Source organism: Anguilla anguilla, chromosome 9 (assembly GCF_013347855.1).
Source record: "Anguilla anguilla isolate fAngAng1 chromosome 9, fAngAng1.pri, whole genome shotgun sequence".
Classification (NCBI taxonomy): Eukaryota; Metazoa; Chordata; class Actinopteri; order Anguilliformes; family Anguillidae; genus Anguilla; species Anguilla anguilla.
Window position 1 is genome coordinate 40,861,876 of NC_049209.1, and position 22,837 is coordinate 40,884,712.

At 39.1% G+C, this 22,837-nt stretch overlaps 1 protein-coding gene across 12 annotated transcripts in view; it reads left to right on the forward strand.

Moving 5' to 3' along the window:
• Nucleotides 1-22,837, forward strand: part of LOC118235505 (teneurin-4) — a 247,925-nt gene that overhangs the window by 75,940 nt on the left and 149,148 nt on the right. For all 12 annotated transcript variants that reach the window (XM_035432920.1, XM_035432921.1, XM_035432922.1 and 9 more), the window contains exons 2-3: nt 1,096-1,382; nt 7,478-7,747. In XM_035432920.1, coding sequence (XP_035288811.1) covers nt 1,160-1,382; nt 7,478-7,747 — 493 coding nt within the window. In that variant the 5' untranslated portion in view covers nt 1,096-1,159. The remainder of the gene's footprint in view (nt 1-1,095; nt 1,383-7,477; nt 7,748-22,837) is intronic.

The window sequence follows — 22,837 nt, forward strand, 5'->3', positions numbered from 1 at the left end:
TTTCTTTCTGGTTTTGTTTCACTTCACAAAAATGCAAGTATCATTGTTTATATCTGAAATTGTTGTGGGCCTGAAAACAGCCATAATGATAAATGTGAAAGTGGTATATGTTTATTACACTAAACTACACTTCCCATCTCACCTCACATCTCACATCTACTGGCAGCCTATACCAGCTTGCATAAAATTCCAACGCTTGGTGCTAGCCTGTTGGGAAACTACAGAGACAGCTCTATTATATCCTTAAAAGCTCATCAGACACTACACTTACCAAAACTCTCCTTTCTTCTGCCTCTGGGCATCTAGCACCTCCCCCTTGTGTGCCTGCACTTCCAGGTCTTCTGTTTTGACCCCCCAGTGGTGGAATGAATTTCCCACTGCAGTCAGGATAACAGAAACCCTGCCAATATTCCAAAGCAAACTGAAGACATACATCATGGCTACCCTGACCCTTTTAGATATCCTTTCTTTTTCTATTTATTTCTTTGGATTTCCTTTTGATAATTTTTTTATACAAATAGCAGTATCCAAAAGGGTAAAAATAGGTTATTTGTCAAGTGGTACTTTCTTTTCCTTCAGTGCAAATTACTGTTTGTTTGGTTAGCATTATACTTATTGGTTATAAATGCACCCGTGTCTTCTTGGTGATACTGTATTTTTGTATTCCTGAGCATAATACTGGTGCTCTGTACTACTGTACGTCATTCTGGGTATGAGCGTCAGCCAAGTAATTGTAATGTAATGTAATTCTGAATTTTATAATATACAATCAGCATTTTGTTCTAATTAAAATGTGTGCCTGGTTCCCCTTGGATTTTTTAAAGAAATTGAGGCAAAAATACTTTTACAGTATTCTTCATTCGATTTTAATGTATCCAATTCAAAATCGATATATGGACTGAATTATTCTTTCGGACATGGAAGAGTATATTTCAGAAGGAGACTAAGTGAGTGTTCGTTTAGTAAATGAACCAAAAGCCGCTGGAATATTTTTTGAAATGTAACCTGTGTAGTTAAAAAAAAAGGAAAAGAGGGAAAAAAAATCCCAGAATATCCCTGAAAATTCCTTCTGTTTTTCTTCTTTTTTTTTGCTAGAATTCCTGGGATTGATCCACGCCTGTCTCCAGTGTTTAATGCTGAAGCGACAGAAGGGGCAGCCATGGACATAAAAGAACGCAAACCGTACCGCTCACTGACGGCCAGACAGGACGCGGAGCGCCGCTACACCAGCTCGTCAGCGGACAGCGAGGACGGCCGGCCGCAGCCCAAGTCCTACAGCTCCAGCGAGACGCTCAAGGCCTTCGACCAGGACTCCAGGCTGGCCTACGGCAGCCGCGTCAAAGACCTGGTGCACCAGGAGGCCGACGAGTTCTGCCAGCAAGGTGAGCGATCAATCCCTCAATAGGCTACTTGTCTCTTTATAGCACCGTTTACAAACAAATTGTCACAGTCCTGGTTGAAAATTGTCCTGGTGAAAACAGTATATTTTAGGTCGTAATTTAAGAACATAAGAACAAGACGTGACATAAACAACATTTTCCCCCAATTAACATTTTCCTCATCCCCCTGCTGCCACAGTTTGACAGCCCTGTGGGTTGTCATGACTCATGGTTCTTGAAAACTAAACTCAGCCCATAGACAGATCTATTAAATTTAATTAACATTAATTAACATTAATTTTCTGTTCGTGTGGTTACAATTATTATTGTTATTATTATTTGGAGTTGTAAGAGTATACAGTTTGTTTTATGCATTATGTATTATAATGTTGTTCAAAGTGTGTTATGCATTATGTTTTGTAATTATAAGCAGCTAGTGATAAGGACATGAGGATTTCTGGCTTTCACAGTATGACAGCATTTACCTTCAAATTCAGATTTTAACATATGCTAATTTTGTGTATTGGTGAAAATACTATGTCAACTAAAAACATTTTCAATGTACAGAAATGCCAAGTTACACATACAAAGCACTGTCAATAAGTACAAAGTGCTGTCATTAATTAAAACTTGCAAAATCTAGGCCTGCCATTTAAAGTATTGATATCAAAATGAGGCCAAGTTACAACAAACAGTATTGGCTATTTTAGCTCACACAAATTAAACATGGTCTATTCCAAAGCAATGCTACCCAATTCTGTGTGTGTATATGGGGTCAGAAGGTACAGAAGTTAATGTTGTTAAGGGCTGAGAGTCTGTGGTCATTGTGGTTATTTCTGTAGGAAACCCTGAAAAACTTGGTGCTGTATAGGTATGGGGCATGCCCCGCCATACCTGCCATTAGAGTTGGGTATCGTTTAGATTTTATCGATTCTGGTTACCATTCCGGTCCTGCTCATCAAATCTGGTTCTTATCGAATCCTGGTTCTGATTCTTGTCATTTATTTTTTGAGTAAAATATAAACCACCAACCAACCACCGAATACCAATTAAACACCAATAAACCACCACAAAAAAACATCTTTACCATATAAGGTAAATTGTCATTTGAGTAAAAAAGTTAAATGGAGACAGTGCATCACACAATGAAGGCCACGATCACGATGGGGGGAAAACAACCTGTCGTGCTAATACGAGTTAATATTAAAAGTTCGGTGGATTATCAAGACTATAAAAATTACGAAAGTCGTTGCGTGTGGGCTGTACGAAAAACAATGACAAGAACCCAGATAAGTTTTATGTTCTCCAATGTAAAAAGCTGCTTTTAACTGATGTTTTTATGAAAGCTGCTTTTAAATAACTTTAATGTTAGTTAAAAGCAGCTAAGTTATCATAATAAGCTAGCTGTTTCCTGGGTGTGACGTGATATGTGACGTTGCTTGCTATGCAGTTACATGTCACATCACATCCTGAAAAAAACTAAGTAAACAAACATTCAAATTACCATTTATGACACAGCCTCTTAGCCACAGCTAATGAAAGTTATAAGTACTTACTGGGGACAAAATGGCTAATTTACTACAAATATAAATTTAATACAAATATAAATCCCAGAGTTTCCTGGCTTTTCCTGGACCAGTACTGGTCCTAGCTTTTCACATCATGTCTAATGGCCTGAATCCACTTTTTTTTCCTCATTGGTCCTGTCTTCTTGCACAGGAGGGCAAAACTTGGGTTCTTGGCTTTTATTTGTACTGGCCACCATGCACCAACATTTTGGCATTTTTATAATCTTGATAATCCCCTGACTGCTAGTATATGGAGAACAATGGATTATTTTCTCCCTTCATGGGGGTGTAGCCTATTACAGGCGTGTTGATTCATAGTATGTATTAGGTAACCAGCGACGTAGACGTGAGCGCAGCAGGTCCTGGCAGTTCATTAAAATTCTTTGTATTTCACTCATCCCAAATGCCATTGAAAATACATTTTCAGGATTTGACAAGCACATTCAAAACACACATTTAAATGGACTGCATTTATATAGCGCTTTTATCCAAAGCGCTTTACAATTGATGCCTCTCATTCACCAGAGCAGTTAGGGGTTAGGTGTCTTGCTCAAGGACACTTCGACACACCCAGGGCGGGGTTTGAACCGGCAACCCTCCGACTGCCAGCCAATCGGTCTTACCTCCTGAGCTATGTCACCCCTACATTTATTAATGAATTCCTGGTTCTTGAAAATTTGGAAAGGGTTCTGAACCAGCTCTCGATACTCAACCCTACCTGCCATCCCAATATTTCTAGTGAAATCACCGTGCCAAGTTTGACTCTAGGAACAACCCCCCACCACCTTCTGCATGGCAGACAGTGTCCCTTCAAGGCTTTTGTGTGGAACATGAGCTGAGGGCACAATCGTGACCTCCTGATCTTGTTAAGCCAGTGGTTTCGGAGGAGATTGGTTGGAAATATAAGGGGGCAGAGGGCAGCTGGGGTCGCAGCGACCATAGATTAGCTCAGTCTTTAAAGGCGAATAGAGTCAGCAGCACTGGCTGCAGTTTTAGCTATTAGTCAGTTGTTGCAGGTTGAGTTGCATGGCAGAGGTAAAATAGGCACCTTCAGGAAATGAAAGAAGGTCATCTTGCCAAAGAAATAGGTTAATCCTGAACATAGGTAATTGGCCAGAAAGCGAACACTTAGGCAGTCTGTTTTTATTTAGTTTGCTTGTTTGCCTCAAACAGTTATGCATTTATTGTTCACTAATTTTGACCATCTCAGACTCCCTCATTCTTCGAAAGGCCAGAGTAGGAGTGTGTGGTATGAAAATTGATGTGCTCCCTCAGATTCATCGCATACAAATTTAGTGCTTGGGTTAAATGAGGACGTTATGTTTGATTGGTGATGAAGTGTAGCGCATTCCTGTTTAAGGGGGGTAGGGGCAAGGGCAGCAATGGGGTAGCTCTAGGCAGCTGCAGGTGTTACCTCTGAATCAGAAAATCATGTGAGGGTATTGGCAGTGTGTGTGGGGGTGGGGGGAGGGAGTGACACAAAGAAACAAAAAGAATGTATCAAATTAAAACCATGAAAACATTGAGACAAATGCGCTTCTAGTTCAAATGAAAATATTTTTAGTGTGTCATTTATTATGTTTGGCAGACTCCCTTGTGGGATGGCTTAGGGAACATTAGACAATGCAAGTGAAGAAAACAAATTTGAAATGAGCGTGAACTCTTGAATTTTCTCATGTGACACAGAGCAGTAAATTATATTTACAATTTTAACACACATCCAAAGTGTACCAATTTCAGGATGATAGAAACATCTCTGAAGCACGGCTGCATATACAGTGAGCTCCATATTTTTAGGGCTTTTTCAGCTTTGTTGGACAGTGCTGTGTAGAGAGACAGGAAGAACTGGGAGAGAGAGAGAGGGAGAGACATGCAACAGGGGTCGCATGGGCGGAGCCGAACCGCTGACATAGTAGTCACAATGAGCATGTGGACAGTGCTGTACAGGCTATGCCACAAGACACACTGTACTCCATAATTTTTGATTCGTAATCAAGCAGTTCATATGTGGTTAAAGTGCCAATGTAACCACTTTTGTTAAAGGGTATTTTAATACATTTTAGTTTCACCATTTAGAAATAACGGCAGATTTTTTGGCACCCCCCCCCCCCCCCCCACCCCATTTCAGGGCACCACAATGATTAGTCAGGTGTGTTAATTGCGTCTTTACTGCAAGTATAAGAGCTTTCAGTATCTAATCTTGATTCTAGGCTTTTGATTACCTTTGGAGTCGGTTATTGGCATTTGAGCATAAGGACCAGAGTTGCCAATGAAAGTCAAGGAAGCCATTATGAAGCTGAGAAATATGAAAAAAATCTTGAGACATGGGTCAAACCTTAGGCTTAACAAAATCAACTGTTTTTTAGCATCATTTAGAAGAAAGACAGCAATGGTGGGCACAGTACTCACTAAGGGCCTTTGTAGGCCAGGGAAGACCTCTACAGTTGATGGCCAAAGAATTTTCACAGTAATAAATAAAAACTGCCAAACACCTGTCCCATTCTTTCTGCTGCTATCAGCCAGTACATGTAGCAGCCATTCATTCCCTAATGATAATATCCCTGAAACCATGTTTCGCAGATGAGCCCTCCACACTTTGCTCTTGCCATCACTCTGATACAAGTGAATCTTGATCTCATTTGTCCATAAGACCTTTTTCCAGAGCTCTGCAGGCTCTTTTAGTTACTTCTTAACCAACTCTAACCTGGCCATCTTGGCGTACAGAGCCAAATCAAGAAGAAGAAAAAAACATTATAAAACTATGGCAAAAAACATGTCCAAAACATTATGGAGCTCACTGTAAATGTCCATACCCCAGTGTAATCCCTGTGGATTACTGACTGTTTTAAAATATTCAGAACAATTTTATTTCATATGATTGCACTTCGCGGTTCTAACATGTTTTTTGAAAATTGGTTAAGCAATATGCAGGATTTTCTTTCTGATTTTACCAGTATCTAAAGAGTTCAAAGTATCTAAAATATGTCTTCCCTGGCTTTTAATCCAAAGCATAAAGGATTTTATTTGTTATGTGATATGTATTACTTGCTGTGTTGCAGCACAATGTTTTTATACTGTGAATACTGTCAATATTAGAGTTTGGTACTGAGTTTCTGCACTGGGATGAAACGAAGAGCTGCGATCATATCAGACACTGTTATTGTTGTTTCCCATCCTTGCTGTTGCCAGATTGGAAGTTGGAGGGGAGATTGCTGGCAGTTCTGGCCAACGGCTTGCCATGAATTTAGATTTTGGCTTAAATATGGAATGTGGATTTCCCTCCCCTGCTTCATTGAAACACATAGGCATATTGGCACATTGTGGATTTTAAGTGTGCTGGCGAAGAAAGTGAATTGACATGAACTGGCACACTGCATTGATTAGGCCATATGGCATCTAGTCTGTATGAAGATAGCAATTTAAAAAATAAATATAACCACTCACAAGTGACATTCAGCATACTATTTATGTCTTTGAATGTGTTTGAGAGTTTGGCAGATGATTTCGCTTACTAAAGATCCAAGCAATCAGGAATGCAAAAAGAGCTTATCAGATTTTAGTGAGCCAACCTCCATCTTGCCACATTTGTGAAATACAGTACTGTGCAAAAGTCCTAGGCGCCTGTAAAGAAAATGCTGTATAGCTAAGATGCTTTCAAAAATAATGAAATGAAGGGTTATAAATATCGAAAAAATGATATAAAGAGCGGTAAATAGTTAAAAACTAAATAAAATCAATGTTTGGTGTGACCACCCTTCGCCTTTAAAACTACATCAATTCTCTTAGGTACACTGTCCGGCAGTTTTATAAGAAAATCGGCTGGTAGGTTGTTCCAAGCATTTTGGAGGACTTGTCACAGTTCTTCTGCAGATTTTGGCTGATTTGCTTGTTTCTGGATCTCCGGGTAATCCCAGAGACCCTTGATCAAGTTTTTATCTGAAAAGTAGTCTATTACATAAATTATTACTTTATTTAACAAAATACAAAAATGTATCTGTAAAATTTCATTTTTTGGAAAATTCATGTTTGGAAATCTCAGAATTGCTCTTTTCTACTGACACACTAATGCAGAAAACAAAAAACAAACATCTAAGACCAAATATATACTATATATTATATTTTAAAATCTAGGGTGTCTAAGACTTTTGCACAGTACTGTATATACACTATATTACCAAAAGTATCTGTACATCCCTTGGCCTGGGGCTGTTTTTCATGGTTTGGGCTGGGCCCCTTAGTTCCAATGAAGACAAATATTTATGCTACAGCATACAATCACATTCTAGACAATTCTGTGTTTCCCCAACAGTTTGGGAAAGGCACTTTCCTGTTTCAGCATGACAATGACACCAAGAACACAGCGTGGTGTATAGAAATGGTGTTGTCGAGAAAGTGTAGAAGACCTTGACTGGCCTGCACAGAGCCTTGACCTCAACCCCATCCAGCACCTGTGGCATCACACAAATAAATGTGTGTGCGTGTGTGTGTGTGTGTGTGTGTGTGTGTGTGTGTGCGCTTCTGTGTGTGTAGGGGCAGACTTCTCACTTCGGGACCTGGGTTTCGGTGATGCCACGCCCTCCCATGGCACAGGTTACCACGGGGATATGGGGCTGCAGCACCGTGGGTACTCCGTCAGCATCGGCTCGGACGCAGACACTGAGACGGACGGCATCATGTCCCCTGAGCACGTGGTGCGACTCTGGGGGCGCAACACCAAATCTGGTCGAAGCTCCTGCCTCTCTAGCCGGGCCAACTCCAATCTGACGCTCACCGACACCGAACACGAGAACACAGAGAATGGTAAGGCAGGAGGGGTCTCTAAATGTGCGCTTACATACAGGGTATTCACATTTCTGCACTTCAGATGAGAAAACTGTTAATCTCACCTTGAAATATAAAGCAGTTGTCATTTGTTTGTTGAATTTTCTCTCCAGAATTTAATTGAATAATTTACTGTGGTATCAGTAGCATGAAGGAAGTATGCTCATTTTGGTTTCCTTCATTGGTGTAAGGTTGGCTTTATGTACTTAGACTAAGATGTTGAATAGATAGATAAATAGATAGAGAGAGAGCGAGAGAGAGAGAGAGAGAGAGAGAGAATCTCACTGTTGATGAAATAAAAGCCCTGTAAATAGGACCCATCTTTGCAGTCTCATTCTTCCTGTTGCCTGATGTTTCTTAATAGCCCCCAAAGGCCCAGTGACTCTCTGCTCACATACAAGGTTACGATGTTCCTGAAATCTGACACTATAAAGCGCATCAAGTGTGGATGTTATTAAGCCAGTGACAGTTGGAACAAAGTGCATCTGGGTAAATTTAGTTAATAAATTCTGCTTTGACATAGTGTCTCAAATCTGTAATTATTTAAACATGAACCTCTGAATGAAATTAGAAGGTGACAGAGTCCAAAGAATCCTTCTGTCCTTCTCAGTCAGGTATAAGTTCAGTGGCATAATGTAGCCCATGCCTCTTTACTATGAAAGGAATAATGCATCCCTGCTCAGCACCCAGTTTGTAAGCTCTTTTGAAGTAGTATTTAAGAGCCGTGTGTAACTCTGCCTCTGCAAATCCGTTCTTTCTCTGGTGTTAAAAATTATGATGACTGATGTATTCAGTTCAAAGCCTTTCTCCCCTTCTCAAACCCATTCCCTCGGCAGGAGTGTTTGGAGTTTTCCAGTTAGAGGGCCACCACTCTTGAGGGTACAAAAGCAGCGTGCCATTGTGTATACTACTGCAGGCACAGATGGAGCTATTTGAGAAGCAACATGTCCTTGATGTCCTTGAGCAATGTCCACGATTGTAAATTTCACACAGTCAAAATTGTGTCTGTGGTTTGCTGCGTAGCTCATTCGACTAAGGCACCACACTGTGATGCATGGATGAGCCCCACGGTCTTGAAATGAATCCAGACCATGCCTCTAGTGACTGTGGCTGGTGCTGGCATAGTAGCAATGCACGGGTTGATGGAAATTGGAGGACGAAATGGTCGGTCACAAAAAAATGACATCCTGATTAGTTGCAGGTGGCTGGTGGGTGAGTAAGAAAGAAATTTGAAAAATAAATTATTTTAGCTCAAAGAAAATAAAAATGTACATAAAATTAAAACATACTGCATCTCTGAAGCGACATTTGTTGTCTGGGATGCATTGGTCGACAGTGTTTGTGAGTTGCATAGCTACGTGTAATGGAGCTACTAGCTTAACTACATTTCCCAGTAGAGCATGGTAACTGAACTCCTTTAAAAACAATTTGCTTTCTAGTAGATATGAAATTTTTTAAAACTAAGTAGCGAGGTGAGGTATTGTGGACAAAAATATTGGCATATAGGTCTGTGAAACTCTCTTGAGTTCACATGTGAAACATCTGTCTGGGTTTTCTGGCTATTTGCCGTGAAAGTGAGGTCTAGGACAATCAATACAATCAGTGAAAGCTTTCTGCATGGATTCTTTTTCATCAGCACAGCAGTAGTAAATGGTACTTAGACGAAGTCACTTCAAGGATGAAGAGTACCATAGCAGTACAGTGTGGCTACAAGTAGTCAACAGTATTCCAAATTAGGGTCAGAATTATTCAGCCCCACATTCTGTGAAAACATTATTGAAAAAAAATTGAATTAATTGCATTCATATAGCATTTTTCTCACATTGCTTTACAGTGATGAGGGGGAAACCTCAACTACCACCAATGTGTAGCACAGCAGTCATTGTGCACCAGAACGCTCACCACACATCAACTGAGTTGGAGATGGAGTGAATTTTTTTTAGCCAATTAAATCAGAGAATGATTAGGTGGCAGGTTGAGAGAGCCAGGTTGAGAATTTAGCAAGGACACCAGGGGACCCCCTACTCTTTGCGATGAGTGTCATGGGGACTTTAATGACCACAGTGAGTCAGGATCTCGATTTAACGTCTCATCTGAAAGATGGCTTCTATAACACAGTCACTGCACTGGGGCATTGGGGATTATTTTACCAGAGGGAAGAGCGCCACCCTACTGGCCCACCAACACCACTTCCAGCTTAGTTTTCTAACCACATCCACACTTGCTTAGCTTTAGCCATTCGGTGGTACATGGTGGTATGGCTGCAGGTGTTTTACAGCACCTTCTCTAATCAGGTAAATTAAAACAAAAACAGACAATATCATTTTACATATTAAGCCTTTTTATGCTACCTACATTTATTTGCATAGGACTTAGAATACCATGAGGAATTATCAGAAGCTTACACAATGACAACTGCATACGAACAATCAGTTACAAAAAAGAAGAAATTATTATACAAAATTATATAAACATTTGTTTTAAATGTAAATGTACAAGTGCAATAACACTGAAACCCTCTGCAAAGATTTTCAACAACAATTTAAAAAACTTTGATAAATGAATGAATAAAACATTCCCTTTATATAACACTTTTCCAGACACTCAAAGCGCTATACAATAAAGGGGGAACTCATCTCAACCACCACCAATGTGTTATTTCATCACACAGTAACACAGACCGATAAACACGGCTCGTCAGAAGCATTGCAGTTGTAAAACACTCAATTAAACTGACTCGGTATAAAATAATGTTAAATCACGCAATGCCCGTTTCCCAAATTGCTTTGATACCGGATATCAGTTGCTTACACAGCTAACTCAGATGCAACCTTATTTCAAAATAAAAGGATACACCCAGAAGATCATTCAGTCATCTGAACGCTGAAATAAAACTTATGAATACTGCTTTAGATGACCGTATCTGTCAGTACTTCTTCACTAGGTTTCAGCAACAGCCTCCATATACCATAATGCTATTCCAGTTCAATTCAAAGTTCAAAGTTATTTTACCGTAATGGTGCCGTACCTGCAATGATTTCACAGTAATAGTCTGATTACAGTGTGAAATATTATTATTTTATCTTTTAAAAGTCAGATAATTAGCAAAGGTGTAGGTAACTGGCATTGAAACTGCCAAAATATAATGTTATATTTTCACATTATTGTTCAAAACAGCATTTCAAATTGGATGATCCGTATGATAAAACGCTAGGAGAACTGTGCAATACTAGCCTATTGCGTATTTACCAACATATGCCAGTAGCATCATTGTAAAGCAGCAACTCATGCTTCTTGTTTTTTCTAGTTGTTTGGGCAGTGGAATATTTTTTTTTACTTTTTCCTTATGCCACTTTATGCACTCAGGTCTATTTCAACATATCTAGCTGCTGTGACAATTTTAATATAGAACTGTCTCTGGTGCCATATGTCTTTATCGTCTGTTTGCTAGCTACCATAAGTTAGCTATGCTGATGTGGGAAATAGACAAACCACTTCCCTGTTAGCTGGGTGATGTATTTTTGCTTTTATTGGTGGCCAGTCTTTGTTTTCATTTTTTTTCGTTTTCGTTTTTGTTTCTTGCTACTAAAAGAGACTGGCTCTTGTTAGAGACTTGGCATCGAATGGAAGGTTTACGGTTACTGTGTAAATCAACCATTTTAATTGAACAATTATGTGCTGAGTAGTAAGTGCTCTCCAGAGCCTGGGTTGAGGACCATTGTTTTAGCCCATCAGCAGTTTGCTTGTTGATCTGAATGACTCTAAAATGCTGCATTCTTCGAATGCGCTCAGACGTAATTTAGGTTCAATCACCAAGGACCACTATGTGAAAAGGAAGGTTGTGTTTTATACACTTCGTGTTGACAACTGTCTGTACAAAGAAAATTGATATTCTTTTGATATTCTAATTTACACAGAAATATCATTCGCTTAACAAGCTATTGTATTTATTTGGCAGTAGCACAAAGACATACATATTGTGTACTGTAATATATTCATATATTATAATGAATGAAAGTGAATATAAAAGGAATGCAGGAGTTAATTAAGAGGCTTCATATTGCTTGACTTTGCAAGCAGTTTAATCTTTTTAATCTCAAACATTTTTAATGTATTCTAGCCAAAGGCCAGCTTTTCCTCTATGCTTGTGTGGTTTCTTTAACTGGAGGCATTAAACACACATATAATGAATACTGACTCATGCAGATCTAATGTTCCAGAGATTTGAATCCCATTATACCTAATGTTGTTATACAGTGACTGCTGTGGCAGCTACTGCAGTAGTGACCCATCTCAGTGTGATGGTTTACAGTGTACATCCCAAAGCAGTGCTTTTTGTATTTTTGAGGACAAATCATAGTCCATCAATTTCAACAGCAATCAGGACACACGCATTTATACTTTATGTTCAGTGAACAACCTTGTGACAACATTTCATTGGATGACACTGCTGTTATCCTTCCAAGTTCTGTATTTAATTAAATCTGTGAGCGTTGACAATGTTTTAATTGTCTGATCTGCAGCAGATAGAGGAGGGCACCGGTGTACTCAAGTGACCACCTTTAATAGCCAAAAATACTTTCACTGCTCAAAGATTAAGTTAATATATCACAGAACCACTAGTGTGCTTGTGTTGTTTTTATTATTTTGGGTTACTGTTTTTTTCCCCGACCACATGCACAAAATTATGGATTTGTGTATGGCTCTAAGAAACAGTGAAACTTTTTGACAGTGTTTCAGTATTAACTAAACAGTATCTAATTACCTAGAGTGTCAAATAACTTATTTGTGGGAATCCAGCATCTGTATTGGAGAATATTTTTTGGCTCCCCTGACACACAGTCAAGAAAAAGGTTCTGCTCCTGATCTGGGCCTGTGCAGGTGCATGCTATGGCAAGATTTCAGCTTTTTCATTTATTTTTAATATTCCAGAGTCTGTTTCTTTTCCAACAGTCATAACAGTCATAGAGTGTCGGTGTTGAAACTAGTTCACCATCCGGGCTGAGCGAACTCTGCCTTATTTACCACAAACAGATGCCCAAACGTCAGACAAGCCAGCAGATAGCAGTGCTGAGGATCCTGGGTGTGTGTGCCCATTTTACCCGGTGGAAATAGTGAGAAATGATCACCTGGGGTCTGCATGGAGGCACTGCAGCCTTGGCAGCTGTTGCCGTGGTGACCTTTTGACGCCGGAGGCATTGCCATCGGCGATGTCAGTGGGGTGAGGTGACCCTGTGTCATGGCGGTGGGGCAGGGGACTGCAAACTTCTCCCTTCTCTCCCACCCTCTGGTTCCTTTTCAACGGCTTCCATGTTCCCGTCCTTATGCTCGCGCTCCTACTGGACCGTGATGATATATGATTGGGCTTTCCAAATTGGGAGAAAAAGGGGAAAACATTTTGTTTAAAAACAAATGTGTTTGCCCTTGGCTGTGAGGCAGCCTGTAGCAGAATGAGAATGGAAATGGTTGTTTACAAATGCCTTTCTCATTAACAGCTCCTCATACTTTGTAATTTGGCTCAGTTTAAAGTTATTATTGCTGCTAACAGTCAATCGCTCCCTTTCTCTGAAGAACCTTGGGGGAAGGTTATGTTCACCCTAAGATTAGCTGAGTTCCCTGCATTCTCCTGGGAAACTGATGCTAATGAAAGAATTAGATTATAAAAATGAGAAAAGTCTCCGAAATTTCCGAAACACCTCCATCACTCACAGCAAATCTAAACTGGGGGTTTCTGCAGAACGTTGAGCAGCATGTGCACTGCATGAGAGACCAGTGCTCTGGAGGCCAGTTAAAGTGATTAGCTCGTAACTGGGTGTAGCTGTATGTTGTTGATCTTATCAAGTGTTATTATTCCAGTGTTATTGTTAACGATAGACAAGTGGACAATGTTAGACTTGGATTATGTCTGTTTATGTTATGGAGGTAGGTCTGAATCTGAATACAATACAGCAGCATTTCACAATGCATGGATAAATGTACAGAGATATTGTAATGATTCACAAAACTCACTGCTCAGTTTGATCCAAATATGCTGGTTTCACAATTTGATGTTATCAATATGGTGAAAATGAAAAGGAATGTCTGAGAATGTGCCTCAATTTATTGAAACATTTAACATTACAAAAGTATATTTTAGACTTGGTAATGAAATAATTAAATGACTCATTTAAACTGGTTTCTCAGTAGCATATATCACAAAACAAAAGATGTGCCTTAAAATGTTGGACAAGTTGAGCTTTTGTCTGATTGTATAAAGCAGGACCATCTTGCTAAAGTGGTTGAAAAGCAATGGTACTGTATAACGTGGCTCAGCATGTTTTTAAGTCCTGTTTTCTTCAGTACTGAGTAGGCTCTTATATTTGTAGCTAAAAACATGCCCATCACTGTGGTCCTTTCTTTTGTCGTTTTAATCGGCTAGGAAAGGCTGCCTAAATGCTGCAGGGAGACTATGCTGTGTGTGTTGCTTTGCATTTTTGTCTTGTTCCATCCATGGACAGAGTAGGGTGTTGTCTGCACAGGTGAGTTAACATGTTTGTGGCACTGGCAACAGTGTCTAGTCTTGGTTACTTACTGTAGCCTTTTTTTTTTCATCTCTGAAGATTACATTTGGAGTTAGAAGACAAACAACATTATGAAGACCAGATGACTTAACTATGGCTAAAAAAACAACTTAGCAGAGAGGGCAGATGAATTTATTAAAAAGGATAGCACAGTAACTGGGTATATCAAGTGCAGTAGTTTGGAAAGGCTTGAAAAAGAAGGAAACCAGTGGGCTCTGGAAGAAACACTGTTCTCATTCCTTTGGAGCTCACTGCTTTGTAAAATGTATGTAACATTATACCTTCTAAAAAGTCCATGTATATGAAATATGTTGCAATATTTTGAATTTACATCGGGGAATGGATATATTAAAACAAACATGGGCATGGTGCTGTTGGACATATTTGTGCAGCAGTGGTTAACAAACTGTCATTGTACCCTTGAGCAAGGTACTTAACTTGAATCTCTTTAGTAAATCTACTGTGGATAATGTGAAAACAAATGCAAGCTGTGTAAGTCATTCTTTCTAAAGGTTGGGTTTTAATCTGCTGAGCAAGTACATAACATTAGGCAGTGGTGCACTATTCACCTGTTAGTGGTCCAATTCATTGTGGATGGGACAGAACATCAGTAGAAAGGAATGCCCAACAGAGATCATTTACTGAAGGTATTTACTGTAGACTGATTTGCAAGTGTGGTTGATGTGCAAATTGGGTTGATGTGCAGGGCTGCTGGGTGTTGCCTGTTAAGTGCCTGTGACTGTGCCAGTGCCTGTTGTGGTCAACAGCCCCACAGGGCGGCACATGATTGGTCTCTCGGGGAGTGTGGTTTTCAGTCAGCTGGCTTATCCATGACTCATTGCTTGTACGCTTGTGGTGGACTGGGTTCCTGCACTCACCGTGTGGCGACACTGCGCGACTCAGCTGGTGGGCCGCGGAGTGAGAAGTGCTGGCGGCCGGCAAAACACGTTTAGAGCACATCTAGTTTGCCTTTTTAAAAGTGTGGTTGGAAGCTTATCTCCCTGATTTGGTCCATACATTTTCCAGGGTGCTTAAATATGCACTGCCTATTAGTATTCACTAGTACATATTCAGTCATTACACAGGGTGTTTCGGTACTAAGCTGCCAGTTTGTGAAACTACGCAGTGATCTGTGGAGTGGATTTACTGTTTGGCAGGATGAAAGTTATTATTTTGGAATAATAACTCGATCCCTGCACTCAGAAGGTGAGGGACTACTGCTGGTACCCAAGTATTACCTCAGGTCATGGTGGAAGGGGGTGCATATGCGCATGTGTGTGTGATTGTGCAAGTGTACGTGCCTGTGGGTACATTTGCAGGTATGTTTGTGTTTCTGTGTGAGAACACGTGTATATGTTTGTGCACAAATGTTTGTGCATACATGTGTGTGCATGTGCGAGTGTGCAGTGTATGAGTGTGTGTTTGTATGTGAGACTGTGTAAAAGTCCATGTTGCCAAATATTACATGAATTGCATCTATGCTTATGTCAGTATTGATCAATGCTGTGAAGCCCTCTGTCTAATGCTGCATGCGTTATTATGATCTGCGTTAGGATAATCAATGGACTCAACTACTAATTTTTTATACAATGAATACTGACTGACTCGTGTAAATGGCTTCATTTAACTTGAATTTAATTCAGTTTTATTCAGCCAGATACTTTCCTTAGTTTTTGTTGTTCTCTAGAATGAACAAAGCTAGATACTTAAGTGTCAGGACAGGCGATATTAAGTTAAAGTGTAATACAGTCAGGAACCACAGAATGTTTAATACTTTAAGTTTGGGAGAAAAAAATTTAGAAAAATATTACCAATTCTTAAATATTATTTTTAGATGAAAATCGAGTGTTTAGAATTACACAGTTCAATTTCCAGTATAATTTTGAAGATACAATGTTCCCATGTTTTTAAATCTTTAGTTCTGCTTATACATTAATGCAATTGCTTTTGTTTTTATTCAAATACACTCTATTTTGGTGATAGCTGAGTTTGTATGAATTTGTTCTTTGTGAAGCCATGGAAAATATTGCAAGCTTCTATTTGTGAGTGCAGTCAAGAATAAGCGTTGATGGAATGTGGAATGTGTGTCCATATTCTCTTGTTTGTCTCTCGCTTGTATTTATAGAAAGACGCGTCTAATTACAGATTGGAACAGGGACAACTCATCCCCTCTCATTTACTTGAATGTGTCTGAACTGAGTTACATTTCAGCAAACTTGTGACATGCAATAATGAGCAATTACCTTGTTTGAAAAGCCAAGGAGATGCTTTCTTTCATTACCTTCTGATATGCACATATGCGGGGTTTTGAATATCATTGCATTCGAACATCACATGTGCCAAATGAAACAATCAATTTCATTACTGCATCCTGAATCCCAGTTGGCACAAATTTATTGGTTTTTCCTGATTTAATATTCACAGTGAAATAGAATTAGATCCTCAAAGAGTTTGACAGTTTCCTCTACCACTCCCTGTGCCTGGCAGGCTGCCAATAAAGAAAAAAAGGAAAACGTCCCTCATGGTTTAACGCCCCCCCCCCCCTCATCCCCCCCCCCCCCCCTCCCCATTTGGAAAGTTGATGATGTTATTATTCATTTCACATGCTGCAATACATTTGCTATCAAAGTAATTTGGATTCCCCACATTGCAGTATTCCCCCTGGACACTACACTACAGCTGACCTCATGTGGATCTGCATAGTGGAGGTGGAGTTTAAAATGCACATGCTTAACAGCAGAAAATTAGCATTCTGGCTAAAACATATAGAGCAGAGATAGGTAATGAGAATCACTCCCAAAATGAATAAATGTGTACTCATTACTCCATTAAATGGAAAAATTTAAATGGTATTTTTTTTGTTTCATTTTCACAACGGGCTGAAATGACTAAAATATACAGTATAAAGCTACCATTCACCTACAAATACAAATATATGCATTGCCTTAAAAAAGTATATGCTCCCTTCCTGATTTCCTCTATTATTACATATTTGTCACACTGAATGGTTTCAGATCTTTCAGACAAAATATAATATTAGACAAAGAGAAATTGAGTAAGCACAAAACACATTTTTTAAAATTATGTTATGATTTACAATGCACAATTTAGACATTCTGGATAGATACGGTACATTTTGGACACTCTAAGGGATACTAGGGTACACTGTTTACTTCACTACACTGCTTCATGGATTTATAGTAGTACCCCATATTAACACCAGATTTTGCAGACTTGTGGTCAAGGACATCATAAGTATTGAATTCGTTGTTATGTATTCATGATCTCATTATTTCATTTCAAACCAAAGAAACATTTTCATTTTATTTCATTTTTACATTTGCGCCAAGGTAATTGCATTTGTGCCACTTTATTTCCACCTTAAATAATGTATATAATCTATTATAAGTATTGTAAGTGCTACAAGTGTCTTGCTGCATTTCAGCCTTTTTCCAAGTCTCTGTGACACTCAAAATCTGTGCGAAGGGATTAACCAGTGTTTGGTGCATACAGCTAGTTAGCTAATTGAGCCAGGGGTAATTGGTGAAATCAAAAACCTGCATACATACATTACCAGCTCAAAAGGAATGGAACTGCCCAGCCCCGGTCTGGAGGAATATATCTTTCATTGCTAATGGTTCCATACTGTGGTCATATAGTTTAAGGAATGTCAGTTGAGAACAGTGTAAAGAACTGGTGGTTTGTATGATTTCAGGAACCTCACTGTTAGCTGACTGCATTCTGCTCTGTAGGGTGCAGGCAGCACAGAGTTGTGGGGAAGCCATTTGTTTCACTTACTCAGGAGAAGCTCTTGAAGAGAGTGCAATTTCAGTTTGTGCCCAATTACGACTCACTGCTTGAGCTGAGTGCTTGAATGGTCCCATGTACTGTCTTTTTTCAATTCAGGACCGAATTCAATGGGAAGGAGGGCTGAGAAAGAAATTAAATAAATCACACTGTAAAGAAGCCTTTTGAAAAAAAAGAAAAAACTCGACTTTGACCCTGTAATTATGCCCTACGCTTGTTTGGCAGGCAGACTACTCAGTACCATGGATTAGCATCAGAGTTCATTTGCTCATAGACTGGCTAATAACACTCTCACGCCACCATTTACAAGAGGGGAGTCTTGTAGGCCCTAGAACACAGCAGGAGATCTGTAGTCAGCCCAATGACATACATTTCCTCCTCAGCTCCAACAAATTAATGGTTTGGATAAATCTGGGTTTCTCAGTCTTATTTGGGTTCATTGCCTCTTTTATTTTCTTATCCATGTTAATTGTCAGTCAGTGCCAGAGGATAAATATTCAGCAATCCCCTTTCAAATCAACAAGCATTATCCTGCACTCCTGCACTGGTTGATATTGAAATGATGCCTGCGAGATGAGCACACCATTTTTCATTATGTATTTTTGCCTAAATGTATCTTTTAACAAGAGATGTGTGAATATACTTATACCCATGATCTCGCCTGATTAAGGCAGTAATTACCTATTTGCATATTTATAATTATACTTTCAAATATCCAAATTGAAGCGAGTTACATTCGGATGTCTTTGACAGCTTAAAGAAAATCAGTCGTTGGTATAAAAAAAGCTGATTTGTTCAATGTGGAGAAGCATTATCTCTGAACTCTGCAGTGTTCCAAGTTGAAAGTTAGAAAGACTCACACCTGAATGTAACTAGATGAAATTTGTGCACTGGTGGGAATTTCAGTGGTTTGAAAAAAGATATTACTATTTCAATTTCCAACATGTAACCCAACATCAATGCCACAGCTAGCAGCCACAGTTTTCCACTGTCTTTATTTTGCTCCCTGCTGCAACTTTCACCACACTGAACCTGTTTGATATATTATATTATGGATTAATTGTGTGGACAAGTATTATGCAATACATTTATATGCAGAAATTGTATTATAATTGCACATTAACAGACAAACATTAGTATAAATATAATGCAAATATCCAGTCCATGTATTGTATCATGCTATGTTTTATTTAAAGGTATTTTCAGTATATTCCAGATCCAAATATAAATATAGGTTAATCATACTTTGAGCAGAATTCTTATCCCAAGCATGTGGTGACAGTTCCAAACTACAAGGTGGGTCATTGCACTGGGCAGAGGTATATCACCTGAGGGGTCACTTTCTGTTTTTTTTGTTTTTTTAAATCCTTGGACTAGAAAATCATTTAAACTGGTATTTGAAGTGGTGCCATTTGAATTGTGGCTTCCCCCTGAATCAATAAAGTGACTGAGACAGGGTTTTATTGTTTTATTTATTTATTTATTTTACAATCCATCGAAAACATCCCACGTGAACATCAAAGACTCGATCTCATTTCCAGCCTTACCGTTCCCGTGCTATGATTCACGGCACACATCGACAACTTCTTTTAGTGTCTCTGTAAAACAAACTCTAGCGCGTGTCATTTGTGGATGGCGTGCAGAGAGGGAATATGGGGAAGTGTAGAAGGAATAATATTCTGATTTACTTTCTGTTCTACACATCCCCCTGTTTTGATAAACACTGGCCATGTCATGATGGCTTGCTGTGGAGCGTTCATTCTGTGAAACGGATAGCAGCAGGTACCAGTGCTGTCAATGTTGTGTTCTTCAAATTGAGGGACTGCTGAGCATTTTGGGCAAAGAAGCCAATTTGGCACTGTCGCTTCCTGCATTTTCATTCCTACCAGGAAATTGAAATTGAAATTGAAACTGGAAAGGTTTCTGAAGTGAACGCATGCATTGAAATGTTAATGCGTAAAGCTGCCACATCTGTGTCAAATTAGTTGTTTTTCAAAGAAAACAAAATCCATCAAAGATATGGCAATAAAATGTATTAGGCTAATTCATGCCAAGAAGTCTGAATCTGTGCAGAAAAGAAAAACCTGAAACCTTTTTAAATCTTTCCAAACATATTTTTTATTTGCTTCATTACATGTCAAACATATCAATTGCTTTTCCTGACATTTTTGGAACAGAGAGAATTTGCCACAGTGGCTGGAAAATGGCTGCAGTCAACAAAACTGGGGTTATGATTTCATATGCACAGTGGCTATGAAGACAATACAGATTGTTTGAATGTGAAATGGGAGCCCAAGAAAGGCCTGGGATAGCCATGTGGCATGCAAACCCCATAATAAATGAAATATATGTTTGGGCATCAGGGACTGGGTGTTACATTTCATAAATGTGTGGTCCCCTGCACAAGCTGTGTAATTTCAGTTGTGTGTCTCTCTCTCTCTCTCTCTCTCTCTTATTGTATTTGGCCTAGGTTTTTGACCCTATGAGGTTCTTGAGGGAAAGCTTTGTGGTGACAGTGAGTGATAAGTTCTTATCAGGAGGCATGGTAATAGGTTGCTGCAGAATCCTGAAAATTGAGACCTGCTTAACTACAGAAGCCCTGAATGTGCACACTGCCCCACTGAAGCATGATCTGTGTGGAAGAGGCTCATCAAAACCATTTTCTCTTACGAAAGACCGTTGATTTAAGGTTCTGGTATTTTATTTCAATGATGATGATCATGGATAGTCCTTAGCACTGTGTCACAATTATCGTAATCATAGTTACACTTTTCACTGTTATAAAATTGGGGATTGGGGAAAAGTCACATTTTAGTATTCAACTATTCAAATCAGAGCAAAGTGTGAAAGGATGGATATTCACTCTCCATTTCCAACACAATGGAATACAAATTCAGCATTTTATTAATTTATTTCGTTATTTGTTTGTTTATTCATTCGTTCCGAGGACATTTTATACCTTGTACCCTCATATAAAGTCTGGTAAAGTTTAATGGACACTGAACAGTTTATCACTGTTGTACTCAATCTTGGGGAACCCGCAGGGTTTGCTGGTTTTCGTGTTAAAATTGGCAACCAGTTCAGACCCAAGAATCCAAGTGAGGTGATTAACTGCTGTAAGTGATCAAGTAAGTGCTGAGTGGAATTGAAGACCAGAACACCCTGTGGCTCTCCAAGGAGAGGAGTGAATGCCGTTGGTTTACTGGGTGGAATTGGTGAGGAGATGGGTGACTCACCATGAAGCAGGAATTGCAAATCACATTCATAACAAAGTGATGAGTACAAAATATAAAAGTGAGTCTTTAAAAAGCAATGGAACGAACAGCTGGTTCAGCTGGTCTGACAGTTTTGGCTAGATCACGGTGCACAAAGGCCAACCTGTTTCAGGGTATTGTGCCAATTTATGTTCTTAATTATTCATCTCAATCGTTTACTTGATTAGACACCCTTTCAAATTGTGAGCTACAGCAACTGTACTCTTTGGTTAAAACATTTTGCTGTGACCTGAGAATAATATATCACCCCTGGAGTAGATTATTCCACCAACAAGGGGCCAGGCCATTTGTCAAATGCAAGGGTTACCCTTCACTCATTTGTGTTATTATATAAACACTGATAGATTTTGGTGTCTTAATAACACCTTAGATTAGATTAGTCGTTTTTGGTGTCTCTGTACCTGAAATCAGATTATTAACACACGACAGCCGCCATTCCGTGATATTTTAATGTGGATGGAATGATGACTTAAGTGGTAGATTGAATAAAGCTGCCTTACACAATCAACTCAGCAATTTGGAAGCACATCTCAGAAGAATGAAGTTGCTAATTATGTCTCTAGCAATTTCTCTTCCTTTCTTCCTGTTTGCCTTCTCCTGGACCTCTTTTCTATATTTGGACTTGCGTCTTAGAGAAATGCAAATGCAGATTTTTATTGCCCACAGATGTTCTCTTGTGCAATGTTAAATGCAAAATCTCACCTCAGACTCGCTGGGAGATGTTGTTAAAGAGGATAGGAAATCCACTCTGAATGTAAGTTTTTTTGTGTCGTCAGTTCCCTGTGGTAATAATCCAAATACTGATTCTTCTCTTAACTGTACAGATGTTACAGAGACTAGTTATGGCTGCTGTGTTTCAATAACTTTGCTGTAGAATTGTGAAAGATTTAGTAAAAAAAAAGTAAAATGCTGTTTTCTAGATCTTTATGCATTGCACACACAAAATCCCATTGTTATTCATTGTCAGTGTTAACTAAAACGTTTTAGTTTTGGTAAAACCTTTTAGATTTTGTGTAATTATTCTAAATTATTTATTCAAACAAATACTCTTATCGTTTTTTTTATCTTGCCCCCTTCCTTTATTGATATCTCTTATGCCAATTTAATGACACACATTTGCAAGCACAGAATCCATCAGATGTGGTCTTTGCCACATTCCAAAAATCTGAGGAGCTGGGTATGTCTATACACCTTCTTACCTAACAGGTTTTACACCTTCAGGGAGTGAAATTGTATTTATTACTGATTTATTACACTGGTATTACACACATTACATATTACTCTACACACTATCTCACAAAATCTGTGTTATTGTTTGTTGGGCGATCTAGTTGGCTAGCTACAGCTGGCTTTAACCACCTGGTTGCTATGCAGTGCACCTGTATGAACACCTGTATTTTTACCTTTTCTCCAGGTGATTTCACATA